The sequence below is a fragment of the Globicephala melas genome, chromosome 1 (genome assembly GCF_963455315.2).
Source record: "Globicephala melas chromosome 1, mGloMel1.2, whole genome shotgun sequence".
Classification (NCBI taxonomy): Eukaryota; Metazoa; Chordata; class Mammalia; order Artiodactyla; family Delphinidae; genus Globicephala; species Globicephala melas.
In genome coordinates this window covers 17,249,962-17,269,867 of record NC_083314.1, presented here as the reverse complement: position 1 = coordinate 17,269,867, position 19,906 = coordinate 17,249,962, and the positions used below count along the sequence as shown (strand labels likewise).

Below are 19,906 nucleotides of genomic sequence, written 5' to 3'. Positions count from 1 at the left end.
TGTTTTTGCTTCCCCCGTCAACCCCATTCCTGGTGCAGTCAAACTCATATTTGGAAACCCTAATGCCCTACGTAATGATGATAGGAGGTGGGGTCTTTGGGGGTGATTAGGTCATGAGGGAGGAGCGCTCATGAATGGGACTAATGACCTTATAAAAGAGACCCTAGAGAGCTCCCTCGCCCTTTCCATCATGTGAGGACACACTGAGAAGTCGTCACAACCCAGAAGAGGACCTTCACCAGAACCCCGCCATGCTGGCACCTTGATCTTGGACTTCAGGCCTTCAGAACTGTGAGAAATAAATTTCTGTCCTTTATAAGCCACCCAGCCTGTGGTATTTTGTTACAACAGCCCAAATGGACTAAGACGGAGTCTGTGTTTTCTATTTCATGCTGTTCCAAAGCATCCAAACTGATAATATGTCCTTTTAAAATAGACATTAAGCAGTAAGTTATTATTTAGTCAAACATATACTGTTCTCTTCTAAGAAAAGCATATCATGGAGAAAGAGTGATATAATAACATTCCCTCTTTTCTTCTCTAAGGTGTCAAAATCCGAGGATTATTTTTTAATGTCATTCTTTAACCAATTATTTTCATTGCCAAGTCCTATACAATCAAAAAACATTCCTGTGGCAATTTTCCAAAGCCATATTGTACAGCAAAAGTTTCCATTTAAAGTATGAGTTTCTTCCCAAGTGGGACACACTAAATTTAAGGAAGAGTGGCTGTTCAAAGAGCAGGACTACAGAATTCTCAACACTATAATTGACCAAAATGAACAAAAAGATGCAAAAATAGCATTGCAAATGTTAGTACTTAAAAGTAGGAAGAAGCCCAAATTCATTTCACAAACTCAGAAATATCAGCCAGGAAAAATATAATTTAGGTCAGAGTCAAATATACACCAGAAATGAACAGCCGACTTCTGTTTTTGAAAGAGTAAAGCAGAGTGATAGGAAGTAAGTAAAGGTAATTCTGAAAAGTCTTTTGACCTCCTCTGATCTGGATTTAGATTTCTTCTAATGGAGCACGCCACTAGAATGCAAGCTCCTTCAGGGCAGGAATTTCATATTCTAGCGTTTACAATACTATCCAGTGAATACTCATTGAATTAATAAATACATATTCTGTCACCTCGGTGGAACTGGGTCCCTGCATTGGAGTGTCAACAAGTTTAGAAAGCACACAAGTGGTTTTCTCTACATATTCACCCAGCAGAAAGACAGAAGAGTTAGTGTAAACTTCAAACTAAAAATGTGTGTGTATATATATATATATAGTTAACAAAGTCAGAAAACTTTGGCTAAGCATGACTTTTTTTCTAAGGGATCTGGGGCCATGTAGCATAGTTCTGAAAATTAGTATGGAAGGAGGAGACAGTTGGGAGATTTCTGGGAAAGACTATGTTGCTTGAGAAAAGACAGACAAGTGATGTAGTCTTTCTTGGCCATGCCTTCTCTTTCTTCTTGCACTGAATGCTGCACTGTGAGGATGCACTGTTTGGTTCTCTGGCAGCCATTTTGTGACCATAGGATAACAAATGTCAGGAAAAAGGTCAACATGCTGGGGATGACAGCGTGAATAAATGGAAAAGTCTGGGTCCTTAATGACAGCATTGGACAGCTATACCAAACCAGAGAGCACTTCTCCAACTTTTCTTTGTGAGATTTATAACAGTTTTTACTGTTTAAGTCATAGTTGATCAGGATTTCTGCAGCTAAAGTCACTCTGTACTGATTACTTTAACTTTTAATACGTTTCAGCAAAGTCAGAAGGTATTCCATTATCATACACTATCTCTCATTCATGTATGAACTCATTCCATATATGTATATATGTATTTATACAACATAAATACATGTAAAGGTATGTCTATTGTATAACTCATAGAACATACATATACCTAAATATCGTTGTTAATGTGTGTGTGTGTATATATATACACATACATTTATCCCCAGTTCTTTCCACTAAGGGCCTGGGAACAGCAATACCCTAATAGAATGAGTCTATTTAGTGCCCAGATCTTGGTTTCTAAATTTCATGTTTCACTAAATAGGAACCAGGAGTCTTTGGAGAAATGATTGATTCAGTGGCTTGGGCAAGAAAAGTGCGAGATGCACCTGAAACATCTTTGTGAGCTGTAAAATAACACAATGTTCAAAGAATGAAAGGGACCTGTGAAAAGACCATTGAAGCCAACTCAAAAAAGGCACTAACTGGCCAATTCTGGGAAAATTTTGGTATCAAAAGGAAATGACAGAAGCATATTACAATCCATTGAATAAAATAGGAAGCCATGAGTTGATTCTGATATAATAAACAAATGAAAATTTTAATGAGGAATATGATACTGCCATAGTCTCAAAGTATGTCCTCACAAAATACTTATTAACTGCCAAAGGGAAAGGAGTAACTTTACAGTGAATAACACTTACGTTACTATCCTTACTGATAAAATGATCAAAATGAACATTTCTAGTACTGGGATATATTGAATCCATGAGCCACTTGATAGGATACAATGAGGAGTATACACCATCACTTCTATATTTCTGCACAAGAGGAACTAACCCAAAGGTAATTGTGAGGAAACATCAGAATAATTCCGTTTACAAAACTAACTGGCCTAAAAGTTTCAAGAGTATCAAAGTGATAGAAATCAAGGAAAAAGTGAGGAACTGTTCCAGACCAAAGGCAATTAAACAGACATAACAAATAAATGTAACGTGTGATCTAGTGTGGATTTTTTTTCTATAAATGATATAATTGAACACTTGGTGAAACTTGAATGAGGGTCTAGTCTAATGAGGATTAAACTGTAGTAACGTATTATTTTGAACTCCTTGATTACTATGGTTGTACTATGGATGTGCAGAATGTTCTTGTCTGTAGAAAATATGCACCAAAGTATTCTGGATGATGGGGCATTCTGTTGGCAGCTTACTCTCGAATAGTTCAGGAAAAAAAGTTCTTTGTACGGTACTTGCAATTGATTTTTATACAAATTTTAAATTGTTTTAAAACATACACTGGCCTATCCTACCTTCCTACTTGTTATTAACTAAACCAGAAGACACTAAATTAGTTTTACCAGTTAACTACCTCATCGTATATAATATTTTAACTTAACAAAGTTAAGGGCAGGAGATGAAGCTGAAATAGTAGGTAGGGACTAGATTGCAAAGGGATTTGCTGCTTAATTAAAAATTTTTAATTTTTTTCTGAAGACAGTGGGAAGCCCACCCAGACAGTGAGGTTGTTAGGTAGTAGAGAAGGCCATCCTGGAGAATGAACAGACAAAAGAGGCCAGAGGCAGACAGGTCCAAAAGTACAATGAGACCAGAACTAAGGCAGAGACGATTTAGAGGTTTCGAGGCGAAAACAGAAAGATGTTTCACTGAGAGAACATCAAAAGGAATTGTTAACTGACATAATGAAAAGATGAGAGATGGAGAAGAGTAGGTAGGGTATGACACAAAGACATTGTTATGTGGAGGGAAGGTCATTGAAAACAGACCACAACAGGAGAAGTAGGTTCTGGAGTGGACAACAAAGCAATAACTCTCCACTTGCTGTGCTGGGCTCTTCACATTTAATCTCATAACAAATCCATTGTACAGGTGAGGGAACAGGAACTTGGAGAGATCAGTTTTTTTTTTTTTTTAACCCAAATCACACTTGGTAAGTGTGAAAATTTTGCAATGTTGTGAATATATGACATATATCTTGGTTGTCTGACAACCAAGGTGGGAAGCTCCAGCAGGAAGTATAAAATGCACATGTGGAGCAACAAAGAGAGCTTGGGGCCAGAGGTGCAGATACGAAGCCAGCCTTCTGAAGCCATAAAAGTGGAAGATCATCCAGAGAGAGAATAAAGACAAAAATAGAACCAAAAGGAGTCTCCACATTAAGGGACTAACAGTAAAGAAAGCATTGAAGGAGATAGAGAAATCATAGTCTAGAGATATTAGAAAAACCAGGCTGGAAGAGCTGTTTCCAGAATGAGGGGTTCATCAGCGTGTCACATTCTATAAAGATATCGAGTAAGATAAGGACTGAAGCAGGTTATGGGATTCAGAAATTAGAATTCTGATAGAAATGGTTCATAATCTTTAAAAACTCTTAAATCTGTACCATTACTTAAAAATGAGGCTGGGCCTGCTATTACATTGAGGCAAAGGGAGAGACCACTACATTCATTTTAGCAAAACAGTACAAATGGAGCCAAAAGGAGCATGAATATAAAATGTCTACAAAGGTTTAAATCTAAGACATTTGAAATTTATGTGAATATTTCGCTATACTTTCTGAACAGTTACTGCTACGGCAATGTGGCATAGTGAAAAAAGCATCAGAAAGGGAAATTATGTTTTAGCCCTGCTTGTTCAGGACTATGGGTACATCACTGACTGTCTCTGAATCTCAGTTTCCATATGTGTAAAATGATCATCTCTGAATTCCCTCCAGCAGTAAAAATTGTTTGATTATATGGCAGAACTAAGACAATGTTAACCAGATGCCCTAAAGCACACTTGACATTTCACAGGATAATTAAGAAATGTTAAAAAAAAAAAAAAAAGGATTTCAGCTACTATTTGAAATTGGTATAGTTTTCATTTGCCATTTAAAAATCCTGTTTTTAAGTTTAACTAGAGATTTATTGCTCTTGAAGTTAAATTTTTAAAGAGAACCATTTATTTGCCTCTGCCAATTGCATGCCATGAACTTTGGTTTTAACACTTCTCTCTTGTTATATGGTAGAGAAACTGGCTTAATACTTAATGCCTAAGGGAAAGACTTCGTTTCTCACAGAGACCCGCACGCAAATTTTCAATTGCAATAATTTCATTGGCAAAAGAAAGCATACCAGAAGTGGCCAAAATTAATATGTCAAGTAACTAATATGTCAAGTGTTTCTCTAGTTTCAATAGGACAAGCCACCAACTGACTAGAAAAAATTGAGGTGGGAAGAAAGAGAGAAACAGAAAATGAAAACAGAGTGATTTCCTTTTTTAATATTTATTTATTTATATAGGCTACACCGGGTCTTAGTTGCAGCATGCAGCGTCTTTTTAAGTTGTGGCATGCGGGCTTCTTAGTTGTGGCATGCAAACTCTTAGCTGTGGCATGCATGTGGGATCTAGTTCCCCTAACAGGGATTGAACCCAGGTCCCCTGCATTGGGAGCATGGAGTCTCAGCCACTGGACCACCAGGGAAGTCTCCAGAGTGATTTTTAATTAAAGTAATACTCTGCCCTTAAGTGTAGGTAGTGAAACACCAAAATAAAACAAAACAAAACAAAAAAAGTATGAATTTGTTACAATAACAAAAAATGAAGTAACAAGTTGTTTTGAAATCTCCCCTAAAACGAATTTAAAATAGAATGCAAAAGCATCAAACTTTCTCATTTCTTTAAAAAAAAAAAAAAAGAAAGAAAAGATCCCTGAGGCTCTGCACTAAACTATTGGCAAAAACATGTCTCTTATGGGCATTTTGCCCAAAATATGATTTCTTCAAAACAGGATGTCCACTATTCATCATAGACTCATTAATTCTATTCCCAATATAAAAATCACATATGGCTTTTGCAACCAATCCAAGACAAAAAGACCTAAGTAAAATCACAAAGGTAATGCACATAATAACTTGAGGACAGCACAAAGAAAATGTATTTTAAGATAATATTTTACATTTTTGTAAAAGTGCACTCAATATTTCAAATTAAATTTCACACTCATTTTCTAAAATGCTGAAGTATGAGAAAGGAAAGAATGAAGGCTTTGCAGGATGATGAACAGAATTTGAGGGAAGTCCATGGGAAATGGCAGCAAACATGTTGAAGAAATTGTATGTCAACTGGGCAATAAATGGTCTTCCAGTGTATTCATTCTTAATGAAAAGAAATTATGTAATAGAGAATAACAAATCTGACTCCATATTAGATCTGTTTTGTTGCCTGTGCTTAGTCATGCTGGCTCTGCACCTTTTGCAAAACAATGTTGCCTGAAATACACAGGATAGACTATTCTCATGGCTCTGATCTTTGAGTCCATTCATATAGAGATAAAAAGTTGCAGAACAGAGAATAATATTTGTCTTGTTGCAGGGTTACAGGAACATCGTGACCTGACAAACAGGGACAGCTGCAAGAACAAAGAAATCCTACCCCAAGAAGTCTGCAACAACTAACCATGCCCCTCCCTCACCTTGCCTTTAAAAGTGCTTTGCTGAAACCCTTCAAGAAGCTCGGAGTTTTTTGGGCACGAGCCACCCGTCTCCTTGCATGACCTTGCAATAAACCTTTCTCTGACCCAAACTCCAACCTTTCAGTTTGTTTGGCTGTGCATTGGGCACACAAACTTGTGTTCAGTAACAATTGGGGGGCGGCCATTGCAGGCTAAGGAAGGGGATCCAGACAGCTATCCAATTGGTACCCTATCCATTGCTAATTCTCCTTCAGTGGAAGGACCTCGGTCAACCTCAGCTTCGGGTCCACCCCTTTAGAATAACTGATACTAACATTCATTCTGTATGGGTAGAAGTATCTTTTCTCTTTCAGACAACAGTTACAGAGACACATATCTGCCTTGAGTGTGAAAGGAGCGAAATTCACAATCCCTAAGAGGAGAGACCAGGCAAATCTTTAGAACGTTCTCTGGTTCACCCGGTAGATAGAGAGCATCGTGCAAGGATGCTCCTTAAGGAGGAACAGAACAGCTGGGTTGGCTTATGGCTCAGACCCTCCTGTAGTGTGTTATGCCAACCTTAGATCCATTTGAAGATGGCAGTAAAAAGTCTCAGAGCTTTGTCTTATTGTTTTGCAGTGGGTCCTGCCTGCTTTCAGGAAGTTTTGGCCCCACTTCCCTGAGACAATTTCCCATGGGAAACCACAGAGAGGGCATTGACTGGTATTCAGGCTTTTAGTGTCCTAGGTTCGGTTTACAATGCTGATGAGGCTGATCCTCTGAATGAGAAACTGACTCCAACAATCTAAATAAATTATTGCTTGCTGCTGACATGCCTCCCCAAAGTGAAATGTGACTTGCTTACTGCGTGGAGTCACCCTCCCTCTCCATACCCCTGTGACCCATCCTGTCTCCTTTCACTGACCTCAGCTGGTTTAAGGAGTAAGATGGTTGGGGCTAGGTGACATTGCTGTGTTCCCAAAAGGGATGAGAAGCCATAATCTATCAAAGGGGTTAGGGAATGTCGGGAAGAGAAGGGATTCAAACTTTTGTGGCTCTGGTGGATACTGGCACCTGAGTTACCATCCAACTGGGTCCCATTAGTGAGTTTATGTCCAAATTCAACTGCTGGGGTCGGGACAGGGTTCACAGTAAGAAAGGAACGTTAACGTGTCCAGGGAGTGGAGTCCTCTGTGTTAATGCAATGTATTGTTGTTCTGGCTTCCACTGCTGAATGTGTAATTGGTACTTATGTTTTATATGCTTATACTGTAAATGCCCATAAGATCCAAAAGGGATTCTCCTGTTTGGGAAGAGCTGCATGTAGAGAGGTACTGATGCTTCTGCGGCCTACATCCTCAATGATCCCTTTGAGCTACAAGTCTCTGTGAGTAATGATGCTGCCAGTTGGAGCTTCTGGCAAAGGGAGGTGGCCTCTATTTGGAGGTGCCTCATTGACTCATTGACTCCTTGACACAGCTACCAGTTTTACTTTTTTTGAAAGCAGCTCTTAGCTCACTATTGGGCTCTTACTGAAACTGAGTGCCTGACCCCTGGAGCAACTGTGACTCTCTGGCCTGGTATTTCCATTTTGGGATGGATCAATTCAGACTCAATGACTAACAAAGTGAAAAAGGATCTGGTAATGGAAATGGTACATTCAAGAATGTAGCCAGCCTGGCCCCAGAAGCATCTTGGCTCTACATGAAAAAATGGCAGCTATTCCACTCCACCACCTGTAGCAAAGTTGCTGGCTCATCGGGGCCCTTGATTCACAGAGGTTCCCCATAATGTCTGGGACTGCTTCACTGATGGTTTGGCTAAGCTGACAGCTGGTGGTGTCCACTGGGCGGCTGCAATTGTTCAGGCTCAGGGCCAACTTATTCAGAACTCAAAGTGGACAGGGTCATTCTGCTCAGGGGGCAAAACCCAAGGTCATTCTTATAGCTCTGACAAATACGACACTTGATAAATCTCATTATATTTTTACTGACTCTTGGGTTGTTGCCATGGCCTGATTATTTGGACTGTCACTTGGAAAACCACAGACTGTAGGATTGAAGACTACCCCCTTTGGCACTGAAACCAACTGGAATCAAGCTGGTGGTTGAGTCTGCACTGCCAGACTGCAAGTGTTGCTTACTTGAACCATCATCAGACCAGACAGAGTGACACATCAACCATCGTGTTGGGTACAAGGTAAAATAGCTTCTGTTTTTGATACACAGGCTACCACTACATGCCAAACTTTTTGAGTCCTGACAAAAGCTGACCCAGTTGTCTGTCAGTGAAGGCAACCACATAGCAGGGGGCACTGCCCATACTTGTTCCTGACACACTGATTACATCTGACCTTTCACCTCTTCTTGGGGTTATAGGTGGTGCCTCACTACTTATTAACACTTTTTCAGGTTATATGTTGACGTTCCAGTGTCATAAGTTTACACTGGCCACACTATTGTGGGTCATGAAACTCATCTGTGTTATATTTTTGGCTTATATTTCTGGACGGCTTTCAGTCTGGCAATGGTGTGCCTTTTGTTGCAAAACAGTGGGCTGGTAGTCAGGTATTCGGTAGTCTTTGAACATTCCCTGCAATTCACTGGGATTTGGTATTGTTGAGAATTGGGGGATTCTTGTCAAAAATTGACTCAAAAGATGTCTGGCTCTACCTCCTTCACTTTCTTCTGGTCCAGGCACCTTGGTAAGGTCAAGGAATACACCTGTCCTCAGAAAGGGATCATCTCCTCTCAGCTGTTTCCTGGGTAAGGGTCAGAATAAAATTATTGGGAGATTATATAAAGTGCTTTTGAAAATTTGTTGTTCCTCCTGACCACCGAGTGTAATGCTGCTTCTTTCCCCTAATGGCAACCCAGGCTGATCTGGTTGGTACACCTTCCTGGAGGTTGCTTAGTCAAAAGCAGGAAGGAGATTTAAACTTACTTCTGGTTTACAAGTATGGATTTATTTGTTTCAATGACATGATCTTGGAGAAACAAGATCATGACTAATTGGTTGAGCACAGTGTTTGCAGAGTCCCCCTATAGTGGTCCATGTGGCCCAAAGTGGGGGGCATAATGGGTCTCTGTAGGTTTTATAAAAATGCCTTTGCCCTTGTTGTACCCAACCCTTCTGGATGAAAGGTCTGGGCGTAAGGGGCAACTAGAAAAAAGATGAAGTTATAGCTACTGGAATAGGACATAAATTATGTATAAGTGGAGAGAAAGCAATAGGAGAGAGCATTTTAGACCCCAGGAACTTATGGGGAAGGGAGGGACATTAATGATTGTTGTCTTTTAGGACCACCCTGGAGCTTTCCTCAAGCTGGAAAACACCCTGGTGAGGTTTCCCACACTGTTACAAGCACCTTAGATTTAACTGACTGCCGGGTCTGCCATCTCTCTACAGAGGATTCAAGATTTCATCACCATTCTTCTTAACCTTACTAAGTCTGTGGAAACAGCAAAGGATGGCCCCAGCCCCTGTACCAAACCCTTCCCTCACAAAAGACAAAAACCAACCATCTGTCAGCACACTCCCCAGATATCTCCTCCATACCCATTCCCATAACTGTCACTTATTCAGTCTGTGGTATGGACAAATGCAACACAGCTCGTGGTGTGGACAAACAGCACAGGCTGGGGTGACTTCTCCTGGGCATTCTCTGCAAAAACAAGGACTAGACTCAATTGCTGAACTGAACTGGCCAGGAGTCATGCTGGAGACACTGTCACCTATGCCTTTGGCTGATGTAGGTCCCATTTGAGGGGGCCTCAGAATTGCGAAGTAGGTATTAACTTGTATCACTGGAAAACATGGTGACTTTCACCTGTCATAATAGACTTTCAAGCGTTTTAGGAAATACCACAAACAGCTCATGCAGATCTAAGATGACTGGAGATCTCTCCAAAATGAAGCTACCTTGATCATTCGGGAAAGCTTTCTAGAGAGATGACAACCAGTTTGCTATTTATGTACAGCCTAAGGGCTGTGACCTTATCATGGGAACCATCCAATTGGAAAAACTGGTATGAAATTTGCGTGTATCTTTAGCTAAAATGATCAATGACACCTTCTTGTTCCTGGGAGCATTCAGGTCCACCTCAGTTCATGGCCATGGTTGCTGTGGAGGATACCTTGTCCTAGACTGTGTCCTCGCAGGCCAAGGTGGAGTCTGTGCAATTGCTCCTGCAATGTCTGGATTAATGCTTTGGTTCAAGTAGGAAGGTTAATACAGAAACTTAAGGAGAAGGACAGCTGGCCTCCTAAGGCACATCCTTACTAGGCCATGCAATTTGTTCAGCTGGGTGGCACCAGGGTCCTGGGGAGCACAGCTGAGAGCAGGGCTGTAGGTTGACCTCATTCTGGTGCTTGGAGTCCTGTTCATAGTCTTACTGCTGTATGAAACAAACTGAGCTGATTTGGTTGCAGCTAAATGGCAGAATTTAACAAATATGACAGAGAAAACACATGCATGGGTCTGCATCTTACCCTCAGTGTAGGAATATGCTGAGGCTACACTCCCTTCAGAAGACTGTACATGTGTATACTCCCAGAAACATAGTTCTAAAGGGTAAATTTTAAAGGAGAATCAAAATGTACATAACAGTACGTTTGTTCTCTGTAAATGTAATTCTAGCTTTTCATGTATTAAAATTATATACAAAGTCTTGTGAACCAGCGGTCTTTGTGTATCATATAATCTGACTTTTCTTGAAATGTTTACATGGCTTTCTGTTCTCTTATTGTATATCAGGAAATTCCTTTTATATGATAAAGACGTATTGTTTAAATATATTCTGGCTAAGTGATATCTGGACTTTTTTTTTTAACGTATTAAAGTACTTTAAATTCTCAATAGCCAAATTGCCAGTCTGTTTCATATTTTGTTCTCAGTTCATTTTGTTAATTGAAATTCTTAACTTCCTATAAAGAATACATTTAATTTTCCTACCACTGATGGTGATCTTTCCTACTCAGTCCTTAGTTGAGAAAAACTGCCATCAATAAACATTTTCCTTCACTTTAAGGATTACAAAACCAATAAAGCTCATTATAAAAATTCAAACAGAAGAAATATATGGTAAAAAGTGAAACATCTCCCTTCACTTACATACGAGCTTTATCTCGCCTCTCTTGAAAAATTCCAGTCTCCCCAACATATAAACATATATAATTTACTGTGATACTGATTTATGCTTTCTTCTTGTTGCTATTCTTCCTCTCCCATGTAAGAAAGTATCAAGACCATTTCAACTCTCTTGCCTTAGGAAATGTTTATGTGGGTGAAGCAACAGAACATGAGGAAAATGGCTGAGCTGTTTCCTTAGGAGGATAAAACCTTAAACCCTCGTGTGTCTAGCCTTAGCAATGACTTTTCAGGCTCAAATACTTGGCTTTAAGAGACCTCATGCGTATGGACAATAGGTGTCTCACGGTGAGTGAGCACTGGATAATGGAGGGCCTCCCCTAAAGATACTGCCCTTTGCAAGGGGGCCCAGACTGGCATGATTTGGAATGAGGTAAAGCAGCAAATGATAACTAAGATTGAATATCCTATCAGCCCAATGGGTAGGGGAGTAGAATTGGATCAAAGATTATCATATAAAATATTTAGATATATCTTCCATGCATAGATCAGTTTGTGGAGAAAGATTTATAACCATTACACACATACATCCCTCCATTCCTGGCAAAACAATACAGGTAATACCTTCAATTTCTTTAACTTTACATTTTATTAAAGGCTCTTACACATGCTATACAACTTGATCCTCACACAACAATTTCACAAGAGTATACTGTAGCAGAGGCTGAGAGTTATCCAAGAATACACAATTATCAAGTGATAGGACAAATATTCACCAAAAAAATCTGGGTTCCTTTCTCTTATATTTGGTATGTATATACTCCACACATATAAGCCTGACACCCTTATCTATGATATGTATATATGTTACTCCTAAGGCAAATTGCAGCCATAAGGGCTTTAAACATGAGTGATCCCATGTATATTCAAGCCAGGGCATTTAAAATTTCAAGAAGTTGAAGGTCATTAAAAGCTTAAGATAATTAGAACACTGCACGAACTGAGTCTTCTTTGAGGGGATTTGGACTTTATTAGTTAAAGTCTCAGTCTCTGTCTCTCTTCCTCTCTCCTTCCTACCCTTTCTTTCTCCTTCCCTCCCTCTTCAAATTTACAGTTTATAGCTTCAAATAAAAGGGGAATGAAGGGACTTCCACATATGACCAAGACGGCCAAGGTGGAACAGGGACCAGATTTATTTTTTGACCTGAAACAACTGAAAAGATGGGCCACATATATATTTTCAGATATTGGGCACTAGCAGTGCAGGAGAGTCATCCCTTAAGAAGGAGAAGCAAATGCAGTGAGCTCTACAAACGCCCAGCTTACTGTGTGAAGAGTTTCAAGGCTACAGCATGGAGATGGAGACCCAGATGGAGCTGAAGGAGGAGACAGAGTTGGGAGTCCAGAAAGTCAAGGAGCTTCGAGTTCACATGACAGAGTACTGGACGGCTGCAAGACTGCCAGAGATCTTCAGAGGGTCCCCTTCAAATCTTCAGCAGAGTACTAACCAACAGATTTGTGTAAGGCAAGTATGAACTACCTAGAAGGAACAGAAGGAATGATCACTGAGGCTCAGAGAGGACTGGGAGAAATTTGATTTCCCACTAGTCAGAGTGTAAAACATCACAATCCAGTGAGTATCAGCTAGAGTACTCAAACATGTGTTGCTTGAACGGTGGGGCAAAGTTAGTCCTGGAGCAAACACTGCTCTCGTACTACCTAAGAAAGCTTAAAAGGAAGCCTGAAAGGATCAAAATACTTCTAAGTACTTTCCAAGTAACTTAACTGCATTCCATGGCAAAGCTCATAAATATTTATAGAAATGCAAACTGATCTAGCACTTAACAATGTAGAATTCACAATGTCTGAAATCCAATAAAAAATCAATAGGCATATAAAGGAAGCAAAAAAATTTATTCTTAATAAAAAGAAAAATTAATTAAAACAAAGTCAAAAATGACAGAGATGATAGACTCAACAAATAAAGATATTAAAACTGCTATTAAAACTATATCCCATATATTCCAGAAGGTGGAGAAAAGACTAAGCATATTAATTATATGAATTCAAGAAATTAAAAAAAAGAACTAGAGATAGGCAATATCTGAGATAAAAAAGATGGGATTAATGACAAATAACTGCAGAAGAGAATATCAGTGAAATTCACAACAGGAATAGAAACTATCCAAAATAAAATGGAGAGTGAAAACAAATTTAAAAAAAGAAAAAAATAAGTACAAGTAAGTTGTGAAACAACTTCAAATAGTCTAATATAAGTATAATTGAAATCCTACAAAAAAGGGACAGGAGATAGGCAAACAAATATTTGAAAATGCAATGGCCAAAACGTCTCCAAATTTCATGAAAACTATAAATCCACAGATTAGAAACTCAAGAAATTCCAAGCAGAAAGAAACTGGAGAAAACAACACCAACGCACACCATAATCAAATTGCTTAAAACTAAAAATAGAGAAAATTGTAAAAGCAGCCAGAGGATAAAAGATTAGAACAACAGTAGAAAAAATGCAAACTAGAAGATGACAGCATAAGATCTTTAAAGTAATGAAAGAAAGAAAACCCTGTCAAGTTAGAATTCTATACAGCTCTCAAAAATAAAAACAAAATAATACTTTTTCAGATAGAAAAATGTTGAAAGAATTTAACAGCAGCAGACATGTCTGTCATAAATGTTAATGTATTTCAGGCAGAAGGAAAATGATACCATATGGAAATCTGAAGCTATATTAAGGAATGAAGAACATTAGAAAAGGAAAGAATATGGGTAAATATAAAAGACTTTAAAAAACTTAAAAAAATCTCTTTAAAGGATAATTTAGCATTCAGACATAATGTTATTAATAAACAGGGACTAGATGGATTCTTTCACCTGAAACAAACAGAAAACAAAAACAAAACAAAACAAAACAGACAAAGGCAAAGTACTGGAGATAATGTTTTTCAAAGCAGCATACATCAGGCAATGAAGGATAGTGATCACTGAGAGAAGGAAAGGAAACACGGTGAGCCTTATAATGTCCCTAGCTTATTGCCTTGAGAGAGTTCCCAGACTGCAGAACAGAGAGGAAAAATCCATGCAGAGCCTGGTGGACTCCCTGAGTTGACATGCAGAGCTAAGAGTCTGAGTAGATGATGTTGGCTAGAATTGAGAGGACAGAGTACCAGAGAAGAGTAAGTTTCACAGAGACAGAACTCCAGAGATCTAGAGATGGTCCACCTGGAGTATTCACAGAGTAAACTATCTGGGGCCAGAAAGAACCACCTAAAAAGATTAGCAGGAACCCCTGGGATAAGAAACATGAAAAACTATACCAACCAATATATGTCATAATCAAATTGCTCAATATCAGTGACAAGAGAAACTCTTAAAAGCAGCAAGAGTAAAAACACATACCAGATATAGAAGAACATATTATTAACAGGCTAAAGAGAATAATTTTATATTATTAATAACTATAATATAATAATAAATTATATCATTAATAATTATACATAATTTTATCCCTTGTTGTGGAAAAAGCATTTGATAAAATTCAACAACCATTCATGATAAAAACTCTTAGAAAACTAGGAATAGAGAGGAGTTTCATTGACTTGATAAAGAACATCTACAAAAAACCCTACAGCTAACATATTTACTAATGAAAGACTGAATGCTTTCCCCCTAAGGCTGGGAACAAGACAAGGATGTCTGCTCTCACTGTTCTCATCCAGCATGGTGCTGGAAGTTCTAGTCAGTGTAATAAGCAACGAAAAGGAAATACAAGGACTTCATTTGGAAAGGAAGAAATAAATTGATTCCAATTTGCAAGTGACATTTTCTTTGTAGAAAATCCCAAGGAATTTACAGAAAACCTCCTAGAATTAGTAACTGACCTAAACAAGATCATATGATATAAGACACCCACACAAAAAACAACTGTATTTCAATAAGCTAGCAATGTACACAGGGAAACTGTATTTAATAATACAGTACCAATTATAATTCCTCAAAAAATAAAATACTCAGGTACAAATCTAACAAAACATGTACAGAACTTGTATGTTAAATGCTACAAAAAAATAATGAAAGAAACTACAGAAGACCTAAATAAGTGGAGTAATATATCATGTTCATGAATTGGAAGATTCAATATGGAAAGGATGTCAATTCTCTCTAAATTGTTATACAAATTTAACACACTTCCTTTCAAAATTCCAGCAAGATTTCTTGGGTGGATATAGATTAGTGTATTTTAAAATTTATATGGAAAGGAAAGGAACTAAAATAGCTAATACAATTTTGAAAAGGAGAATAAATTAGGAAGAATTAACTGTACCTGACTGCAAGAATTACATAACTATAGTAATTAACGTTATGTGGACAGACACAGAGATCAATGGAACAGAACAGATAAACAAGAAACAGACACACAAGCAACAGACAACTGATTTTTGATAAAGGTACAAAAATAATTCAATGGAGGAAGGATAGTTTTTTCACCAAACAGTGCTGGGCAACTTGGTATCTATAGGCAAAAACATAAAATGAATGTCAACCTAAATCTCACACCTTATACAAAAATTAACTCACAATAGCTCACTAACACCAAAAGCATAATCCATGAAAGAAAAAGTCAGTAAACTGGACTTCATTAAAATTTAGAACTTTTGCATAAAAGGACCTAAGAAGTTGCAAAGACAAGCTACAGACAGTGAAAAAGTATTTGAAAACTATATAACTAACAAAAGACTCACATCTAGAAGATATTAAAAGAAACTTTCAAAACTCAACAGTTAACGCAAACTAAAAAGAAAATCCAATTTGATCATGGGCAAAAGACATGAAGAAACATCTACCAAATAGGATATAGAGATGGCAAATAAGCTTATGAAAATAGGCTCAAAATCACTAGCCATTAGGGAATGCACATTTTGACCACAATGAGATTTCATTATATACCTATTAGAACAGCTAAAATAAAAAAAAATAGTGGAACTACAAAATGCTGATGAGGATGCAGAGAATATTTATCTCTCCTGCCTTGCTGGTAGGAATATAAGATGGCACAGCTACTCTGGAAAAGTCTGGTAGTTTCTTAAACATACACTTATTATACAACCCAGGAATCATTCTCTTGGGTATTTATCCCAGAGAGAAAAAAAATTACAGCTAGACAAAAATCTATACAAGAGTGTTCAAGGCAGCTTTATTCGTAATAGCCAAAAAAAACTGTGTTTTAATTGGAGAACAGTTTAACAAACTATAATACTGAATACATTCACGTCATGGCATACTACTCAGCAATAAAAAGAAGTAAACTATTGATGGTTGCAACAATTTGGATGGAGTGAAAAAAGTCAATCTCAAAATGTCACATACTGTATAGTTCTACTTCTATAACATTCTCACAATGTCCAGTTATAGAGATGGAGTACAAATCAGTGGTTGTTATGGGTTAGATGGTGACAGAGGAAGGGATTGATATGACTATAGGCAGCACAATGGGCATCTTTGTGGTGATGGAACAGTTCTGCATATCGATTGTAGTGGTGGATACATGAATCCATGCAGCCATGTGAAAAAATGGCATATAACTATACACACACATTGTACCAATGTCAGTTTCCTGGTTTTGACATTATACTATAGTTACGTTAAGATGTAACCATTGGGCGCAGGGTACATGGGACTCCTCTGTACTATCTTTAACACTTCCTGTGAGCTTGTAATTATTTCAAAATTTAAAAAAGTTTATAAAAATTATATGCTATAAACCCTAAAGTAATCATTAAAATAAAAGTACAAAGTATCATAACTAAGAAGCCAGCAAAAGAACACATAATCCAAGGAAAAAAGGGGGAGTAGAAAGAGAGGAATAAGGGAGCAAAGAAGAAGAGATGGAATATAGAGAAAATAAACAGCTAAGATGGTAGCTTGAAATCCAAACATGCCAACAATCACATTAAAATGTTCTAAATAATCAATTAAAAAGCAGGGATGACCATACTGGATAGAAAAGGAAGGCTTAACTGTGTTCTGCCTGATGGAATTGCTCTTTACAGATAAAGACACAAATAGGTTAAAAGAGAAGTATGGAAAAAGATGCTAGGCTAAAGGGAGCTGGAAGGACTATATCAATATCACACAATGAGTATTTCAGAGCAAAAAAATCTATCACGGATAGAGATGATCATTTCATAAAGAAGAAGAGGCCAGTTCATCAGGGGAACATAATAGTCCTACATGTTTACGCATCTAATAATGGAGCCTCATAGTACATGAAGCGAAAACTGAGGGAATGGCAAAGTGAAACAAATTCAGTTACACTTGGAACTTTCAATATTCCCCTCTCAATAATTTATAAAACAAGCAGGCAGAAAATCAGCAAGGGTATAGTAGATTTAAACAAGGATATCAACCAACTTGATCTGACTGATATGTAGAGAACACTCCACCCAACACTAGCATCATATATATTTTTCTAAAGTGCACACAAAACATTTACCAAGATAGACCATCTTCTGGGCTATAAAACAAGTCACAATAAATTTAAAATGTTTGAAGCCATACAAAGTATGCTCTCTTGACCCACAATGGAATTAACTTAGACATCAATAGCAAAGATCTCTAGAAAATTCCCAATATACTGAAACAAAATAACACAATTTTAAGTAACCCAAGGGTTAAAGAAGAAATCAAAAGGGAATTTAGAAAGATTTGACCTGAATGAAAATGAAAACACAAAATATAAAAGATCGTGGGATGTTACTAATATAATACTTGCGGGAAGATTTATAGCACTAAAGGAGTGTATTAGTTGAAGAAAATATAAGAGAAAATCTTAGTGACCTAGGATTTCTTAAGATTGCTTAAATATGACATCAAAAGCACAAAGTATAAATGAAAAAAAATGAATAAACTGGACGTCATCAAATTAAAAACTTCTGCTCTTTTGAATTACACTGTAAAGAAAATAAGGCAAGCCACAGACTAAGAAAAAAAAAAAAAGGTAAAACATCTGGCTAACAAAGAATTTCTATCCAGCATATATAAACAGCTTTTACAATGCAAGCTGTTACAATGCCCTAATAAAAAATGGGCAGAAGATCTGAATAGAGATATCATCAGAATTTATACAGATCACAAATAAGCATATAGAAATTGCTTAACACCATTAGGTTAGGAAAATGCAGATTAAACCCACAAAGTGTTACCACTGTATACCCACTAGAATGGATAAAACTGAAAAGACTGGCCATACTGAGTGCTGACAAGGATCTGAAGAGCAACCGGAACCCTAGGACTGGAGCAGAGCAGCAATCTGGTCTCAGAGAAAGGGAGCTCCACTGGGACCAGAAGGTCTGGATTCCAGTTTTTACTCTTGAGGCTTTGGGAAAGTTTTCAATCCTTCTCTCCCTATTATAAAATACCAGTAACAACTACTCAGTCTACTTCATCAAGCTCTTGTGATGGTCAGGTGAGGTAACGGGAAACTACTCTATAAATGTGGGGTACTAATGTTATTCTGTCAAAAACTACACGAGCATGAATATCTCCGGAAAGGCAATTTAAAGAAAGTGACAACAAAGATAAAATAATATCATGTTAAAACTTTTCCTGGTTTCTCATTGCCTTTATTTAAGCTAGTTTAATTACTTTCTAATAGTTCAATATTTACTTACTTACAAGGCCTTCAAATATTTATAAAAATGTATCTGCCAAATAATACACAGATGTTTGCCTAAATTAACGTTAACCATTAATAAGATTATACTACTCTCTATGGTGCTAAGCATTTCAATAACTAATAAGTCAGTAAACTGCTGATATTTTTTAATATTTTAATTATTGTTTATCAAATTAGAATTTGGCAGTAAAAATCACTTTTCATAAAGACATTGCTTATATATTAACAAATCAATCTTGACTCATTCAGTCTGGCAGCTTTGTAAGAATCCATGACTTCAGTTTTTCTAGCTCAGCTTTGCTTAACTCATGGTAAACACCTGGGAAACTATGAAACTTTGTCCTCACGCCTAGAGATTTTAACACTGAGTTTGTCTCTTCACCCCAAGAATGAAGAACTAACTCATCTGCGGTACCATGACACTGAAATAATTCAGGGAGGACACCATCACTTTTCTGAAGAGCCTAGAGAAGAGAACATAAAAATGGAGAAGTTTAAGAAATTCATTTAAGAACATTATTCTCAGAAATCAGAGGGACAGAAAAACTCCAATTTAACCAAAGCTTCAATATTTAAAGGGGAAGAAGAGGCAGTGGTAGAGCTCTCTGAGGTATATACTGATGGGCCAGGACCAGGAGCTTAGCTGGTTGCTGGCACCACTGGAGCTGCAGCTGTACGTGATCTGAATTTACTCCGTAGAAGACTGTCTCAAAAATGGTCAAAGCATTTCCCGCAGAAACCTTGTGTCTTGGGAAGACAAACCTCTTCACATGGAGTGGAAAGAGGGAGGAACACAGAGCTCAGGTACAATCAAGGAAAAAATAGCATTCTTGTTCTCATTTCCATACCTACTGGTTCTACTTCTGGTAATGAGGCTGCAGCACTATAATATGACATATTCATAAATCAGGATATTGCTGAAAAATAGGTATCAG

The 19,906-nt window shown here is 37.6% G+C and overlaps 1 protein-coding gene across 9 annotated transcripts in view; it reads right to left on the bottom strand.

Annotated features, from left to right (window-relative positions):
* The window catches only part of LYPLAL1 (lysophospholipase like 1), a 106,822-nt gene that overhangs the window by 58,394 nt on the left and 28,522 nt on the right, over positions 1 to 19,906 (bottom strand). For 3 of the 9 annotated variants that reach the window (XR_009563685.1, XR_009563671.1, XR_009563664.1), the window contains exon 5: positions 12,608 to 19,435. Coding sequence is in view for 6 of the 9 variants with exons in the window: in XM_030868328.2 (XP_030724188.1) it covers positions 19,217 to 19,435 (219 nt within the window). In the remaining 3 variants the exon portion in view is untranslated. Of the gene's footprint in view, positions 1 to 11,942; positions 19,436 to 19,906 lie in introns of those variants that run through there. The other 6 variants (XM_030868328.2, XM_060297995.1, XM_070046997.1 and 3 more) reach the window with 4 other exon arrangements.